At 44.8% G+C, this 19,011-nt stretch overlaps 1 protein-coding gene across 12 annotated transcripts in view; it reads left to right on the forward strand.

The window, feature by feature from the left end:
* MLH1 (mutL homolog 1) overlaps nt 1-19,011 on the forward strand; it is a 155,025-nt gene that overhangs the window by 21,236 nt on the left and 114,778 nt on the right. For all 12 annotated transcript variants that reach the window (XM_078786812.1, XM_078786834.1, XM_078786850.1 and 9 more), the window contains exons 7-8: nt 8,801-8,892; nt 12,847-12,889. In XM_078786812.1, the coding sequence (XP_078642938.1) occupies nt 8,801-8,892; nt 12,847-12,889 (135 nt within the window). The remainder of the gene's footprint in view (nt 1-8,800; nt 8,893-12,846; nt 12,890-19,011) is intronic.

Raw genomic sequence — 19,011 nt, forward strand, 5'->3', positions numbered from 1 at the left:
TTGCACAGGTGTGCAATTGGACAGGTGTGTGGAGCAGTGTATGAGTAGTGAGTGTGTGGATCAGCGCGAATGCGCTTGGGGAGAGAAGGGTGCAGGTGGCACCAAGTGTGAGAGCACAGGTGTGCAATTGGACAGGTGTGTGGAGCAGTGTATGAGTAGTGAGTGTTGTGGATCAGCGCGAATGCGCTTGGGGAGAGAAGGGTGCAGGTGGCACCAGGTGTGAGAGCACAGGTGTGCAGGTACAGGTGTGTGGAGAGAGTTGGAGTGAGTGGTACGGAGTGGTGTGCATGGTGCGAAGGTGTGGATGGGGGAAGAGTGGACCCCTTTCACGAGTACCCGGGGCGGGTAGTGTAAGTGTTAGGTAGAGGGTGCAGGTAAATTGTGGTTGGATATTGGCATTTGTGGTGCGGTTGCAGAATGGTGTTGTGAATGGGTGCATTAGTGTTGTGGAAATGGCGGGGCGTGTAGCCTGTTAGTGTGTGTAGTTGGTTGGGCACTCCACCACTGTGAGGATGTCGGCCAGGTGAGGCCGCAGGTGGGCTCTGGGAGCCGGTAGAGTTGTGGATGGGGCCCGAGGATCCGGAGGATGGACCCGGGTAGCCCAGTGCCAGAGAGGGCACCGAGTGGGGAGAGTGCCAGAGGGCCTTCCCCTGGTAGTTAGGTTAGGGTAAGGAGCAGGTAAGCTCGGAGGCAACTGCAGTGGTGGAGGTGTGCAGGTGGGTAGACCCACTGGGAGAGGTACACGTCGCAGCCCAGAAATTGTACGAGGGCACCGGGAGATGAATCGGGGGAGTGAGACCCCAAATTGAAGAGCACCACAGTTTGGCCAATGGGAATTGGTTTTTAGAACCCATAGTGTAAGAGGGCCAATGGTTTGGCCGGAGAAAGACCCCGGGTAGTGTAAAGTTGTTAAAGTCATTTAGGAAATAGTTAGGATTGATGAACCTGTCGCACCATACGCAGCCACTTACCTGTGGTGATGATGATGACTCCACACCTGTGTTTTCTTTGGTTGTTGCAGGAGATGAATTGCTGTGTGGGTTGGTGAGACGCATCACGACGTGGATGAGACATTGGGGTGATTCCATCTCTCCCTCCCTAGGAGGGACTGATGATGAATTGGTAATGGCAAATTTTGATGTTGAGTTGAAAATGGCAAATTTTGATGAGAGTTGAAAATGGCAAATTTGATTGGTTAGGAGGGAGAGAAGACGAATTTGGTTTATGGGAGGAACGGGGAAGACAGTAGGGATGTTTGTCGATTTGTAAAGTAGATGTTTATGGGTAGTGTTGTGTTTTGTGGATACAGTAAGGGGTAAGGGAGGGGCCATGTAGGTTACCTGGTGGGGGGGGGCGTACGATAGGAACGTACCTGTCTCACCTGGTTCCCATGTGCCCCCAGTGTGCATCACCTTACATTGCGTGCACTTTTGCGCCCTTACCACCTTACTCACTTGTCTGCTTCTTTTGTCTCCCACCTCCGAGGATCTGGCTTTGGGGTAGAGAGAGAGGAGAGAGAGGTGCTGGCTGCGCAGTTGTGGGCCTGCACTTTCGCTGTTTGCTGCCGGAATCGATACACCATATGGACCGCAATATTTGTGGCCACCCACAATGGACCGCAGTTCGTTTGCGGCCAAGCACCACCCGGGGATGGACCTATGGATCAACGTGGCACCTATGCCATACAGGTGAACCACTAATAGTTAACACCACCAAGTGCACCACAAGAAGAGCAAGAGACACCTGCAGGGTTAGGGGTTGTCGAATTTATTTTTATTCCAATGAACAATGGTGACTGCACCGATTGGTGGTGGGGTGGTGCTTTTGATGCTCGGGAAGGGTGCTCTGCACGTTATTAAAGGCCGTCGGCCACAGAGCACTCGTGGGTTGGTGTATCGATGTTGGCAAGCGCGCTCTCTCTATGCATAACATCTGCATGTGTTCCTCCAAAGACAGGTCCTGGATCGTAGTGTAAATAGCAGCGTAGTCGTGTAAATAATGCTCCCTACCGGCTGTATGTGTAGTTTGCGAATTCTTTCCGGATTCGGTTATCCTGTGGGTGTGTTTCTGTGAGGAGAAGGGTGCAACGTCGCAGGGGGACATATTTACTCATTTGTGAATATCTGTAAAACTGTCGCACTCAGGGTAGAGTTAATAGTAGAGGGAACTACATTGCGTGCCACACTAAAGTAGGTAAAAATTTATCGGGTCGGGACGCCCCGAGGGTAGAGAAGGGTGCAATGTTGCGAATATGGAATTTGGCCTCCATATCCGCTTGTAAATATTCCCCTATTTTCTCCAATACTCCCCAACTTTCCCCGATCCCCCATTCCCTAGTCCCATTGCATGTAAATAACAATCAGTAGAGCCGACCTTCCCCTTATTCCCCCATTAAATGTCGTGCCCAGGTCCACCGCACCACACGTAGACAACTTTCGGACATCTTCCTAGTTATTCTTATTCTATGTCAGTTAAGGCCTCGTCTCCATTAATTATGACTCTTCGTTGCACCAGAATGTGATTATATGGCATCAGTAGTGAGTTTAGGACCTTTCCCATACCTCCTTCCATCTTCTTCCCCAACAATTACAACAACAACAGAGGAGATGGCGGCGGAGCGGGGGAGGATGCGTCCTCACACCGGCTCGATTAGCTCCAGACCATGCGCTCCACGGGGTTACCACGAAGGGGCTCCTTGTCAGCCCCTCGTCAAGGGCGGAGCCTGGTAAACCCCCCCGCACGCACCCAATGAGAAGCAACGTGCCGATTCCACGAGGCGGAGCTAACGAGCCGAGGGCGTGTCACTCCCCGCCGGATATACGCGGCCACGCGCCGGATGTGACGAGAGATGCGCCCCCAGCTTGAGCAGACAAGACGCCATCCGAGCGCTGCGACCTCCCCGCATCTCTGGACCGGACCGAGTCGATTCTGACCTTTGAGCCCAGGAGGACCTGGAGCCATCGATCCTGCCTTTCCTAGCCATCAAACCCCCGTGTGAGTCAGCCGTTGTCCCGTGTGTCTGTCGTCTGTCCGGGGTTAATATAAGAGTGTGTCTAAGTGCCTGTCTTCCTGTAATATACCTCTAGCCCCTGTAATCTAACCTTTTCCGTACGAATATACTTGAGAATCGAAACATTGGTGTCGTATTGTGTTATTGTAATCCAGCCGGGTGTCTTCTTTTTCTTATTGAGCCAGCGTGGCGCGGCTTCGTCAACGTCGAGTATAATCGGTAACTTGTGCAGACGTGGTCATACCAAAACCGCTCGGTAAACTAACATCTAAGCCACGTCTGTAACAATATAAATGAAAATATAATAACAATAAAAAAATAACGTGTGGGCAAACAATTTAACAAGATGAATGAGTGGATCAGTAGAGCAATAAACCGATGGAAAGGACCAGTGTGAAAATTCAATAGACAAATATTCAATAGATTTCTTGAGTGATCTATGTACAATACCGTGAGAGAAAATATTGTTCAAGCTTGAATGAGAAGTTATTCAATGAGGGATATTTTCTAATATTATCTGGCAAATCATTTCATAGTTTAGGTCCAGAGAAACAAATATTGTGTTGAAAAGCAAGGGTTCTATGTTAAGGAAAATGTATGTATATTATTGGCGAATCTGGAATCATGCTTTTTCGAAGGAAGTAGTCTTAATGCATTTATACATGAAAATACTTTGCTGATGTGATGTGACATTGCACAATTCCAAAATATTTAAATGATGAAATAATTGGTTTGTACAAGTTCTTGGAGGTTCGCTAGATATGATTCAAATAAAAAAAATTCTGCAATATTATCAAATTTTATTTTATTTTGATGTGATTGAAATGTATTTCCCCAGACTAAATTACTGTATGAAAGCTATGGAAGTACAAGTGAACAATAAAGCAATCAAAGTATTGTATTTGGGAGCAAATAATTCCATCTATAGATTATACCAATATTTTTTGCCACTCTGTGATTTCCACAATTATATTTCCAATAACATTTGAAATCAATATATGAAGCCTGGTGTTGGCTTGGCGGTTAGGGTGCCGGCTTGGGATCCTGGGTTTGAATCCTGGTCGATCGATGAATTAACACCAGGGGGTTGACTCAGCCTGTCATCCTTCTGAGGTCGACAAATTCAGTACCAGTTCACTGGTAATTCCCTGTGTGTCGCAAGAGGCGACTAACAGGGTTGGCGGCAGGAAGGGCATCCGGCCATAAAACATTGCTTCAAAAAGGGGACCACTGTGCCTTGGGGTGGTCCACAATTTCTTTTTCTTTTTTTTTGAAATGGCATGTTCTCACCCTCCAGAACTGTTCCAATACCTAAAACAAACACTGCTGGTGAAATAAAAATGAAATTGAATAATATTTATGGATAGCTCATGGTCATCAAAGTTTCCCCATATCGTCTTACACTAACGTCTAACAATACCATGGACACTGAAACGGTTTCTGATTGTTGCATACTTTTACAGGAATTTTAAGTTGAGTTATGAATACCCTGCATGCCTTGTTGATGTTTTATGAAGGATAATATGTTTTGAGGAATCTATGCAGTATGCATTGTACCCTGTGGAGTAGGTGAGCCGGAGCATGTGTGTTAATTGAACAAGAACTGGGCACCGAACTGCTATTTCTTGCTTGTCGCCACCATATACTTGAAATTGTGATTGGAGCAGTGTTTGTGAGCTGCATGGGGCCCTCCTCTGGACCAGAGATCTTAATCTTCAAACGATTCCAGGCTCGCTGGGAATTTCTGGATCAGGATAACTTTGATAATGAAACCACAGATGAATTGGTTAGTGAATCCCTTTCTGATATCAAGGATGATGTTCTGCTTTTCGTTGGGAGTCAGCTTGCTGAAATCCAGCCAACAGATGATTATCGGGAATTATTGGAACTGTGTGTAATCTTTCTGGGTGGAGTTCCTGCAAAAGGAGTCCGGTTCATGGCCCCAGGACCCATGCACCATGCCCGTTGGATGTCAAAGGTCATCTATAGCCTGAAGGTTTGGATGTTCAGAAGTCAGTTCAAACTCACTAGCAAAGAGCAGAAAGGACTGAGAGACATTGCCATCTTCACCATCCGTATTTACATCAGAGCATGGATGGCGGCTCCTCTTGCGGCTTCTGCCCCAAACAGTGATTTGCTTCTTCTAAAATCTCTGGTGCAGTACAAAGATGTAAACCAAGCAATTTCGACAGCAGCAACCATGAAACTAGCAGGCCATCTGTGGTACTTATCAGAGAACCTGATTGGTCTTGCATTTTTTTGACAAGAATGTGCCTGCAGCAGTGCAGCAGTGAAACAACAAATGATCCTCGCATTGGAGAATGAAGGACAAGAAGATCCCCCGAAGCGCATCCAAGTTGATCTGGGAAATATTCAGGAAAGTGGTTTGGAAGACTTTGTTGCACAGAAATCCTGCATGCTTTTTGAAAAGATGGGCCTTCCTGACAGTTTTCTGGAAGCAGACCCAGAGACTTGGGAAGACTGAGACGATTTTAAATAGTGCTGTTAGCTAGATTCAAAATCCCGTCTCGGAACCGTCTCGATAAATTTTCAATTTTCATAACGGGATCTCGGATCGGCTCGGTTCCCAGCAAAGTAAAAAAAAAAAAAAAAATTAAAAAATAAATAAATAAATAATAAGGCTTCAAAAATAATGGAATTTCATTACAATATATAAACAACAATGAAAAAAATTCATTTCTGATGTTGAGTACTTAAATTCCGACTTAGCTTCCATTTACCGGGATGAAATAAAATACACCGCCTACATGCAGATGATCGGCCACCAATGGGACCGGGTTATCTCATTACAGTTTGTATTGTCGTGTAATTTCTTGCTCGGAATGTCAGAGAGAGGGAGAAAATGTTTCTGCCCAGGCATATTCGAGTCCCGGTTGGAGTTTCATTATCATTTTGTGAGTTGTGATCGCCAAGGGGCTCGCTCCCCCCCCCCGTTCCCCTCCCCTCCCCCGCCCGGCAATGCCGGGTACTTCTGCGAGTAAATTATAAAGCAGGCGGTGTAGTGATCACCCCCCCCCCCCCCTCCTTATTTTGACTCTGACTAAAGTAAACGTAATCAACTTATCAGGCCTAAAGTGGAGATAAGAAAACCAAAATACTTTCACATTCAAACCGTCAAACCAAACCCCGAGGGATTCTTACAATTTATAGATTTAGCGTTGCAATTAAACATAAACGTTCATCAAAAACTCATTTCATAAAACTACATATTATGTATTGTACTTGTATTAATACATTGTGTGTAGAATAATCCGTTATAAACGTGTTTTTAATCTAAATAAACATCGTCCCTCCATTCACGGGGCCTCGAGCGAATCCCTCGATATTAATGTGCTAAAGACCCTAGCAACCACATTCCGTAACTCGTCTCCAAGGACGGACACGTGACCGTAGCGGGGCGGGGCGAGGCGGAGTGATACGGCGGAAGGATTCAACGGTTTAAATGAAGCCGCGATGCGGGGGATTTTCATTGGGACCTTCATCCTGGACCTGATTTCGTTACCTCCGCCACCAAAGGTGGATGGAGGTTATGTTTTCACTCCTGTCTGTTTGTCCGTTTGTTTGTGAGCACAATATCTCAAAAAGTTGTGGACGGATTCGGACGAAATTTTGTGGAGATGCAGCGTGTGTGACAAGGACGACATGATTAGATGTTGGTGAAGATCCGGATTCGGAATTCGGATTCGTTTGCAGTACATTGTTTGTTGACAAGGGGAAAATCCTGGAACAGTGAGTTTACTTTATCTATCATCGTTTGTGTCAGTTCAGCTGCACTTGCGAAAAATGATGCTTGTGCAGAAGCAGAGTAATGAAAGCAAGGCTCAATAAATGCCTCTATTATGGAAAATATCTGCAAGAAGTTGGAATTTTAACCGGGATTTTTTTACCGAGAAATTGCGTCAATCAATTTATCTCGGGACCGTCCCGAGACCGTCTCGAAAGCCGAAACCGCCGGGATTTCGTCCCGGTCCCGGCTCGGTTGACAGCCCTAATTTTAAAGCAGCATGTGAGACTGTGAAGGCCATGAAAGTGGTAAATGACCATGCGGAACGAGGAGTTGCACTAATTCAGGAGTTCAGTGGACTGCTGACATGATGAAGATCAAATTCAGTTCCTGCTGCAGGTTGTACAGGAACACGGGAAAACATTCCCTGACAGCAACACGAAGACCCTAACTGGAAAAGACTGAATAACCAGCTGGTAGATGTGTTTAGAATTTGTATGTACTGTATGTGTAATTTGTGTATTGCGTTATATACCAATTTCTCCTGTTGTGTATAGACTATATATACTGAAATTTCAAGTTAGTTGAGCTACCTCTAAATATTAAAATAGATCCCTAAAACTTCACATACAGTGTTTTTATGACCAAAGGAACAATTATGGATGGTGAGACATTAACACGTTGTTTCCATATTTTTCTGATATTATTCTGGACCACCCAACTGTGCCTGAAAAAGGCCAACCCCTGCTCTGCGGGGGGAAATGGCCTCCAAAGGCGGTTCTATTTGAAATTAATATATACCCCAAGAAACTTGGTCTCTTCAACTCTCAAAATTGAATCAGAATTGATCTGGACATTTGCAGTAGTCAAATCAGTACATATTATTTTTTGACTAAAGACAATTTAATTACATTACCAGAAGCCCATGGTAAAATAACCACAACAGAAAAGGCTTAATGTATTATTATACAGAAGAATAGAAAATTCGACATCCTTCCCTCAGAGAAACAAATTTCGCTACGACATTGTACACTGTTCCTCAGCACACTGACAGGGCGTGAAGACCCGGAGAAGCGATATTGGCATTCTCAGCGATGTGGACGCCAAGCACGACAGCAACAGGAAAATCAGAGTGGTTTGCACCATGGGATGACATCCCGTGTCTGACTTGTGGGTGGTGGGAGTTGGGGCAAAAAGCTTTTAGCTCCGAAAGGATTGACCCCCCTCGACGCTTAGCGTATTATAATATAGAACATATTTGAGTGAACAGACAACTCATTAGATTTAAAACAATCGCATACTTTTCAGAGATGCTCATTGACAATATTAAATAAAGATTCAAATTTTTAAATCACAATACGAAATATTTGTGTTGTTGGTATATAAAAGAAAAGAAAGCAAGTCATTAGATTTATGAATGTCATTAACATACAAAATAAACAGTAATGGACCAAGTAAAGAACCTTGGGGAACACCACAGGTAACTTGCTGAAACTCTGACCGAGAGGATTTATACCTAGTACTTTGAGGATGATTGCTAGTATAGCGAGAAAGCCTTGACCTTGTATACCAAAAAATAAACAAGTTCTCGTGGATAATACGCAACCCAATTTTTGGTTGGCCATTTCTGCGATTTATACACGAGTGATTACGGTGTATACAGGCAAGCCATACTTCACTAATTTGTGGATGTCTGCTATTTTTGTCTGGATTGATGATCAATTTTAATCTAAAAAGATAAGGTTTCTTTATTTTACTCGACTCGGTGTCATAATGATTATTATATTAATTACAATGTCAGCTTCTGCAAAACACCAGAATGATATCAACTGGATGTTACATATAACTTTCAATTTAAAAACACTTTCGTTTTTCTTTTGTTACAGTTCAATAAAATGTATATTTATGAAATTGTTTAGCTATTTAATTTATTTTCACTTTTTTTATTCTTCAATTTCCACTGGTACATCAAGTTTTTATCAATAAATGCAATTTTTCCCCTCGTGACAAATTTTCTGTACCTTTCCTTTTGTTGTTGTTTAAAGGCGGAGGACCTCTTTTACAATGTAGCGACTCGCCGAAAAGCGTTGAGAAGTGGTAGTGAAGAGCACAGCAAAATAGTTGAAGTTGTGAGCAGGTAAGTTTGAGAAAGTCATTATTTCATATTGGAACAGTCTTAGTGTAGTTTTACCAAGATTCCTAACCAAGAATCGTGATTCGTCAATCTTTGGAGGAGTCTAAATATTACCATTTAACTGCTGGTGATTGTGAGAGAGAGGCAGGGGAATCTCCACATCACACGATCATAAACCAACCCAAAGATTCAGTGGGCAATGTCAGATATGCAATAGTTGGTATTATCCTTCACTTCGTTGATGGTTTAATCAACAGACAGCATGTGTTGTTCTCCACATACAGTCACGTGAAAAAGTAAGTACACCCCATGTAAAGTTTGATTTACCCCACGGTTGGTAAGTACACCCCACGGTTGATCTTCATTTCAACAATATTGATAGATGAAGGTGATATAATATAACAAATATAATGAAACATTTACATTTTGTAGTCCATTGTATAATTTAAATGAACATAAATGCAAAATTTGCATGTGGAAAAAGTAAGTACACCCCATGAAATGTTTTTTAAAATCTTTTTAACATATGTGGACATATCAATATTTTATCTTCATTTAAACAGTGGCTAACCCCCGCTCTTGCAGGGAAAATGGCCTTTTAAAATGCCTGTTGTGTTGTTGTATCTTCATTTAAACAGTATCTATAGATAAAGGTGATCTAATTGAACAAAAAACAATGAGGAATTGACTTTGCAATAATTTGTACAACAAAAAAATGTTGCACAGCATGCACAATTGCATGCATAGCTCGTTTCAAATCCCCCCACAACATCTCGATGGGATTTAGATCCGGGCTTTGACTTGGCCATTCCAGAACCCTCCATTTCTTTCTTTTCAGCCACTCCTTGGTGGATTCACTGGTATGTTTAGGGTTATTGTCATGTTGCAAGGTCCACCTTCGGTTGAGCTTCAACTTTCCGACAGATGGCCTCACATTATCCTCAAGCACCCTCTAGTACAATGAAGAATTCATAGTGGATTCTATGATGGTGAGCTGCCCAGGCCCTGATGCAGCAAAGCTGCCCCAAACCATAATATATCCACCACCATGCTTTACAGTTGGTATCAGGTTCTTGTGGTCAAATGCTGTCTTTGGTTTTTGCCAAACATGTCTTCTAGTACTGTGGCCAAATAGCTCTACCTTTGACTCATCTGCCCAGAGCACATTGTTCCAGAAGTGCTGGTCTTTGCCTATGTGCTGGTCCAGAAGTGCTTGCTCTGTGTCCTTTCCTCCTGACAAGGTGGAAAAGTTTCTGTCAACCCTCGACTCTGATTCTGCAACTGGTCCTGACGGCATCAGCCCACGGGTCATAAAATCATGTTCTTCCGCTCTTTCACTCCCTCTTTCTGTTCTCTTCACCCTCTCTTTTGCTCAAGGTCATCTGCCATCTGCTTGGAAATCAGCCAACATCACCGCTTTGCACAAAAAAGGTGCAAAAACAGATCCTAGCAACTACAGACCAATCAGCCATCTCCCAATTATCAGCAAAGTCATGGAATCCATCATTGCTTCAGATATGAAATCTTTCCTCTTCTCCAATGGCTTGATCTCTGACCATCAATTTGGTTTCAGACCTGGTCACTCTACTCTGGACATGCTGCTTCTACTTTCTCAACAATGGATGGAGGTCCTCAACGCCAAACAGGAAATTAGAGCTGTCTCCCTCGACATTTCACGTGCCTTCGATACGGTCTGGCACCCCGCTCTGCTCACCAAACTCTCCTCCTTTGGTATCCATGGAAATCTCCATGCATGGCTGGCGGACTTCCTCTCTGGTCGTAGTCAACGTGTGGCCCTGAATGGGTTTCTCTCATCTCCTCTTCCTGTTCAGGCTGGAGTTCCCCAAGGCAGTGTTCTGGGCCCTGTGCTTTTTCTGGTCTTCATCAATGATCTCTCTGACTCTTGAAAATCCTCTCTATCTCTTTCCTGATGACTCCACTCTCTGCAGCTCCATTCCTCTTCCCTCAGATCGGCAGTCTGCAGCCTCCTCACTCTCTGCAGACCTGGACAAAATCACAGACTGGGCAAACAAATGGAACATGTCTTTCAATCCTGACAAATCTCACACTCTTACGATGTCTCTCCGAAAAGACCGACTGGACAACCCTCCCATCCACTTTCTGAATAATCCTCTCCAAGATGTTCTGTCACTCAATCTTTTGGGTCTCACTATCTGCCATGATCTTTCCTGGGAAAACCACATTTCAAATCTGGCCTCCAAAGCCAGTCGCCGACTGGGCATCCTCCGTCGTGCGAAGTCCTTCCTTGGTACACCTGAGCTCCTCACCACATACAAGGCTTTCATCCGCAGCTCTATGGAATACTGCTCTCCCCTCTGGTCTGGTGCTCCTGCCTCACACCTAGCTCGTCTTCACGCTGTTGAAACCAAAGCGTTCAGAATCATTGGAATCTCCCGCGATGAAGCTAACTCCAAGGGCCTTTCACTCACCGCAGGCAGGTTGGTGGTCTTTCCGTCTTCTACCGACTCCTCTTTGGCCTTGCCCCCCCAGCTCTCTCTGGGCTCTGTCCCCCAAATATTCCTACAGGTCGCACAAGATCTGCCTGCAACCCTCTTATGGTTAAACTGCCAAAATCAAGACTTTCTGCTCACCTTCACTCCTTCATTCCTCTTTTCTCCCGCCTCTGGACAAACTCCCTCACTCTCTTCAATCCCACTCCACCCTCCAGGTCTTTTAAAACAGCTGTTCACCACCATCTCTTATCTTCCCCCATCCAAAACCTTGATCTTTTCTACCCCCGCTAATTTCGGTCCCCTTGTGTTTTATCACTCTTCCCCCCCCCCCCCCTTCCCACGCCTCCTCCCCCCAAGCCCTCTCCCTCCCGCACTTCTCCCTGCTCTCAAATGTGTTTGTGTGCTTCCCCTTCTCTCCCCATCTTGTCTTCCACTCCCTCTTTTTATATATTTTGTTTGTCTGGTTGATTTGTTTGTGAAATAAATGTTAGCGCTTTCACGAGCCTCGATTCAGTCTACAAAAAAATAATAATAAAGGTGTTCATTGGCAAACTTTAGTCTTGCCCTGATGTTCTTTCTGGACAGCAAAGGTTTCCTCCTGGCACACCTCCCATGTAGATCAAATTTGTGCAGCCTCTTTCTAATGGTAGACTCATGCACTTTGACATCAACAGTGGCAAGAGCTACCTGTAGGTCCCGTGATGACATTCTGGGGTTCTTAGAGACTTCTTTCAGCATCTTGCTGTCTGCTCTCGGGCTGAACTTGCTGGGGCGGCTTGGCCTGAACAAGTTGGCAGTTGTTTGGAATCTTCTCCTCTTGTAGATGATCTTCCGGACAGTCGACTGATTGATTTCAAATTGTTTGGAGATCTTTTTAAATCCCTTCCCAGACTCGTAGGCATCTATAACCTTCTTTCTGGAGGCCTCGGAGAGCTCTTTTGATCTTGGCATGGTGACGCCGCACACTTCAACAACAAAGAGCAAACCAAACTAAATGTATGAGGTTTAAATAAGATAGGTTCCTCCAAGATCCTCTCTAACGATGTTCTAATCATTTGCACCTGAGCTAGTGCACCTGATTCTAATTTTAGGTATTAGAAGTAGTGATAAATGTAGGGGTGTACTTACTTTTCCACATGCGAAATTTGCATTTATGTCTATTTAAATTATACAATGGACTACAAAATGTAAATGTTTCATGATATTTGTTATATTATATCACCTTTATCTTTCAATATTGTTGAAATGAAGATCAAATAGCTGTATGTTGAAATATGTTGAAAAAGTCAAAACTTTACATGGAGTGTACTTACTTTTTTACGTGACTGTATATCAAATATTATATCAAATAAATGTATATGACATGTTGATGTAGCATGCATGTGATAGGCAAAGCATCCTCTTCCTGTGTCTGAGCTGCATTGCTAATCCATGTGATCATCTTCCCTAATTGTGATTCCATTTGTTTTTTTGTTTTCTGCAGATATGCCATACACAATTCTGGCATCGGCTTCACAGTGAAGAAGGTATTTAACTTGCTTTGCCTATTGTAGCGAAGGAACATGATTGGTGTAATTTCCCTGAAGGACTGATTTGAACACATTGTGAATACATTGTGCATTGTCCGAGATTGAGCAATGTGCATCACAAAAGTGGATATGATGGTTTAGTGGTGAAGACGCTGCACAAGCATATCACAGGTTGTGGGTTCAAATCCTTCTGAAAGCAACAGTATTAAGGTTTTGGATTTGAAGCATCAATGAACCGATCTTTTCAGGAGCGAGGCTCATGGAAGAGCAAGGTAGAAATGACAGTGGGACAAACATAAAGGGAAAGAACGAACAGGAAAAGAGGAAAGGGAGGACAGAAGAAAGAAGGACCACCTTTAGAGGCCATTTTTCCCCGCAGAGCAGGGGTTGGCCTTTTTTGGGCACCGTGGTCCCCTTTTGAAGCAATGTTTTATGGCTGGATGCCCTTCCTGCCGCCAACCCTGTTAGTCACCTATTGTGACACACAGGGAATTACCAGTGAACTGGTACTCAATATGCGGAATAAAAGAGGTGGCGGTGCATTGCTTGCTTGAAGTTCTGGGAGGTGAGGGTTAGATAGAACAGTCGTTCCATAAATGGGAGAACTGAAGCAAGGAAAAAGAGTTGAGATGTGTCGTAAGCCTGCATTTTGGAAGTTTAGCCAGGAGAGGGTTACAAGAAGAATGTGTGCATCAATGTTGCTGGGGAGAGAAGGCTAAGAGAACAGAGCAGAGGGAGCAATGTCGGAGAATATACAGTGCATTCAGAAAGTATTCAGACCCCTTCACTTATTTCACATTTTGTTATGTTGCAGCCCAATGCTGCAATCGTTTAAATTCATTTTTTCCCTCATCAATCTACACTCAATACCCCATAATGACAGAGAGAAAACAGGATTTTAGAAAGTTTTGCAAATTTATTAAAAAGAAAAAACTGAAATATCACATTGACATAAGTATTCCTTCCCTTTGCTATGACATTTGACATTTAGCTCAAGTGCCTCCCATTTCTCTTGATCATCTTTGAGATGTTTCTACACCTTGATTGGAGACCACCTGTGGTAAATTCAATTGATTGGACATTATTTGGAAAGGCACAACAACAACAACACAACAACATGCATTTTAAGGCCATTTTCCCTGCTGGAGCGGGGGTTAGCCTTGCGGTCTCCATGACAATCTTCTCCATTTTGCCATATTTTCTGCATCTCTCCTTGTTAACCCCCTTGCCCGCATTTCTTCTTCCACTATCTTTAGCCAAGTCTTTCTCGGTCTTCCCCGTCCTCTACTTCCTTCCACATTCATTTCCATCACTCTTCTCAACCAGTCACTTTCATCCTTCCTCAACACATGACCAAACCATCTCAACCTGTTCCTCTTCACAACATTAATCACAGGCTCTATTCCCATCATCTTTCGCAATTCATCATTTTTCTTCCTCTCTCTCAACGATACTCCGCACATCCACCGAACTATTCGCATTTCCACCCTTTCCAGCCTTCGTTGCTGCTCTACGTTCATTACCCATGTCTCGCTCCCATAAATCATAACACTTCTCACACATGCAGCATACACCTTTCCCTTCAGCTTCAACGACACTCCCCTCCTCATCAGCACGCCACTCAGTTCCCGAAACTTCCTCCATACACATCTCACTCTTGCAAAAGTTGCCGAGTCTGATCCACCTTCTCCATTCAGCATGTCTCCGAGGTAGCAAAATGTTTTCACACCTTCCAGCTTCATGCCGTCTCCAAGATCCAACTCAACATTTCCTCCATCTGCAGCTCCCTCTGTGCACACCTTACATTTGAATGTAGCTGCCACACTGCTTAATGACCCTCTCAGACCACTACATTTTTGATGAACCCACTCGGCGCACATTGTACATTGAATGGAGTTCACTCCGACACCTTTCCTGCACACAGCACAGGGCCACTTCCCAGTTCTTTCCACCTCACGACATGCTTTACCACTTGCCATCACCTTCATCTTTCCTATATTCACCTTCAGACCTTTTGTCTCCATACATTCCTTCCACTTGTTCATCTTTTCCTTCAGTCCATCCATACTTTCCGCAATCGACACCAGATCATCTGCATACAACAACTCCCACGGTAAACCCTCCTTTACATTCTGAGCCAGCACCTCCATCACAGCTACAAGTAGTAGTGGACTTAGTACTGACCCCCTGATGCACTCCCACCTTCACCTCAAACTCACCACTGTTCCCGTCCTTCATCCTTACAGCTGTGCGTGCTCTTTTGTACTTTGCCATCACTACTCTGATCAACCATTCCTCCACTCCTAACTTCCTCTATGCCCATGTCAATACTTCACGTGGAACCCTATCGAATGCTTTCTCCAGGTCAACAAACCCAAGAAACAACTTCTTCCTCTTCTCCATGTACTTCTCCTGCAACTGCCTCACAATAAAGAGCGCGTCTGTCGTTCCTCTTCCTGGCATAAATCCAAACTGCATTTCGTCGATCTTCACCTTCTTCCTTATCCTGCTCTCCAACATCCTTTCCAATACCTTCATTCCATGCTCCAATAACTTTATCGCTCGGTACGAGCCACACTCCAGAGGGTCACCTTTCCCCTTGTATAGAGGGACGAGGGTACTCAGTTCCCAATCCACTGGAATGCGGCCTTCGTTCACCACCAGATTACAGATCTCTGTCATTCTCTTCACACCCCAACTTCCTGCTGCCTTCAACATATCTCCCACAACTCCCGTCGGCCCTCCCGCTTTTCTACTCTTCATTGCTTTTATCGCTTCCTCAACTTCCTTCTCAGTTATCTTCTCTGCCGGTCCTAAAACTGGGTTACTCTCTGTGTTGCCATCCCATTCATTCTCTGTATTCAACAGCATTTCCATATATCTTTTCCAACTTCCTTTAATTCCATCTGGGTCCAAAACGATTTGTCCCACTTCATCCTTCAAGCAACTCACCCCCATCACATCACACCTCTCTTTCGCTCGCTGCTTTGCAATCCTGAATACCGCTCTCTGACCCTCTTCCGAATCCAAGCTTTCTCCGAACATTTTCCTGCATCCCCCCTGCGCCTTTGCTACCTCTTTCTTTGCAGCCTTCTTGGCTGCCTTGTAACTTTCATGCGCTGCTTTTTCTGCTCCCGTACCCTTCGCCTTCTGCCACTCCTTGAACTTCTTCCTCTTCTCGTCAATCCTCTTTCCAACTTCCTCATCCCACCATCATGTTTCCGAGTGCCCCGGTGGTCCTTTTGTCCATCCACATACCTCACCAACGCCTCCAAACAGACTATCTTTCATTGATATCCAACCGCGTTCAAGCTCAACCACATCATCCTCTACCCTACTCAGCCTCTCTTTTAATGCCTCCCTTACTGTCACCTCTTTCAATCCCCACACCTTCATTCTCGGTTGGTACTTCACCCGCCGAGCTCTCCTCGCACCTTTCACCCTTATGTCGCAGACAACCAAGTGTTGCTGTGAAACAGCCTCCTCCCCCGGGATCACCTTTGTGTCCCGGAGGTGCCCCCTATCTCGCCTGCGCACCATCAGGTAGTCAACGGTTGTCGTCGACCCACCTGACGTGTATGTAACAAGCTTATTATCCTCTTTCTGGAACTGAGTATTACAAATCAGCTCCATCAGCAAACTCCAAAATCCTTACACCTTCTCCATTTCTCACACCATATCCGTAACCCCCATGAACTCCCTCAAAACTGTCCATACTCCTTCCCACATGTCAATTTAGGTCTCCTCCTACCACAACAACTTCCTCATCTTTCACATTTTCCATCAGCTTCTCTATCGTACACCAGAACTTGTCCTCCTCTTCATCGCTCTGACCAACCTGCGGAGCATATCCCGAGATGACGTTCACCAAGAGCTTTCCAATCATCATTTTCACCATCATCAACCTATCACTCACTCCAGTCACACTCAATACACTGTCTACAAACTCCTCAGAAAACAGGACACCAACACCATTCATGCCCTCCGGGCACCCTTGCCACACAAACTTATATTTCTGTCCCTGCCTACCCTTCACCATTCTCACACCACTTCCCTTCCATCTCGTCTCCTGCACACAACATATGTCCACTCTTCTTCTGATCAATACTTCCACCAATTCTCCTGATCTCCCTGTCATTGTCCCTACATTCCATGTCCCAAACCTCAGAAACCAATCTCGACTTTGGGCTGTACCCTGCCCATCTGTAGTTGTAATTGTCATGGTTCTCTTTTTGAGGCAATGTTTATATGGCCGGATGCCCTTCCTGACAACAACCCTCTTCGTCGCCTCTTCCGACACGCAGGGACACGGTGTACCTATTCTAACCAGGGTACACGCAGGGATAAAGCTTTGAAATAAACCAAACGGGTTTAATCCCGAACAAATAAACGGAGAATGAAATCAATAACAGCTATATACAATGAAGTAAAATAAATCCAATAAAAACTAAGGCGTCAAGTCACAAGCACAGACAGGGCGAGGGACACAAAATGGCGACTTATCTCTGGTGGCAGCGGTTGAGAGGATGAGCACGGAGCAGACGATGAGAGGATGGGCACGGAGCAGGCGATGAGATGAGCAGGACGACGAAGAGATGATGAGGAGACAAACAGGACCATCAACAGGCAATGGTGGAGGATGATAACACCAAGGCCAAAGCAGGTGGGCAGGATGACCTCCTTTAAAGCTCTTCTTAGGAAGACAAATCTCCTCAAAATCACATTGGAAAGGCACACACCTGTCTATATAAGGTCTCACAGCTGACTGCATATCAGAGCAAAAACCAAGCCATGAGTTTGAAGGAACTGCCCTGCACAGCCATAAAGCCCAGATCGGTTGGGTGTTGCAGTGATGGTTGTCCTTCTGGAAGTTTCTCCCATCTCCACACAGGATCTCTGGAGCTCAGCCAGAGTGACCATCGGGTTCTTGGTCACCTCTCTTACAAAGGCCCTTCTCCCCCGATTGCTCAGTTTGGCCGGGCGGCCAGCTCTAGGAAGAGTCCTGGTTGTTCCAAACTTCTTCCATTTAAGAATTATGGAGGCCACTGTGCTCTTGGGAACCTTAAATGTAGCAGAAATTTTTTTGTAGGCTTCCCCAGATTTGTGCCTCGACACAATCCTGTCTCTGAGCTCTGCAGGCAGTTCCTTTGACCTCATGGCTTGGTTTTTTTTTTGTTTGTTTGTTTTTTGTATACAGAATCGAGGCTCGTGAAAGAGCTATAGTGGGGCGGCTTAGCCCAAATATTCAAAAGAATTGTGCATTTTGTGATACAAGCACCAAATTTGGCACACTAGTAGACTATCATATTATGAAAAGATCTGGATATTGGGCCATCTCAGATTCAGAGATTTGATTTTTGCAAGATTTGCAGATTTTGCAAGCTGAGATTGCAACGCCAGGGACGGCCGACTCCTTCCTACGAGCTGCCCACGTCACCCGCACAAGAAGAGCTCATCAAATCACTGCAGCGGCACTGCACATCCTGCAACACCGTGCGTATGAACGCCACTGTATGACATATGCTGATGATGCAGAAGACCTGCCTGAGTTCGAAGACTGGTGTCACCAGAGAGGAGAAGACATTCCCAACTTTCAGTACTGGGCAACTGTGCTGGAACTAGAGATGTTGGTACTGGTCTACGTGCGTTCTCTGCGGCAGGCTTCATTCACGACGTACCTTGATGCCCTGACGGAACTGGTCCCATGGTTCCATGCCTTAGACCACACACACTATGCCAGGTGGGTCCCTGTTCACCTGAGGGACACGGTTGCACTCCCAATGAAGCACCCAGATGTAGCCAGAGAATTCAGGGCTGGCAACTTCACTGTACAGAAGACGAAGAAGGTGTTCTCTTCGATCCCAATCGAATCGAAATCTTGCAAAAATCAAATCTCTGAATCTGAGATGGCCCAATATCCAGATCTTTTCATAATATGATAGTCTACTAGTGTACCAAATTTGGTGCTTGTATCACAAAATGCACAACAGGTTTGCTATGCTGCTACACTACTCGCATTTATTTCACAAACGAATCAAACAGACAAACAAAATATATAAAAAGATGGAGCGGAAGACAAGATGGGGAGAGAAGGGGAAGCACACAAACACAACATTTGA

This window comes from Myxine glutinosa, chromosome 1, assembly GCF_964187855.1.
Source record: "Myxine glutinosa chromosome 1, kmMyxGlut1.1, whole genome shotgun sequence".
In the NCBI taxonomy this organism is placed as follows: domain Eukaryota; kingdom Metazoa; phylum Chordata; class Myxini; order Myxiniformes; family Myxinidae; genus Myxine; species Myxine glutinosa.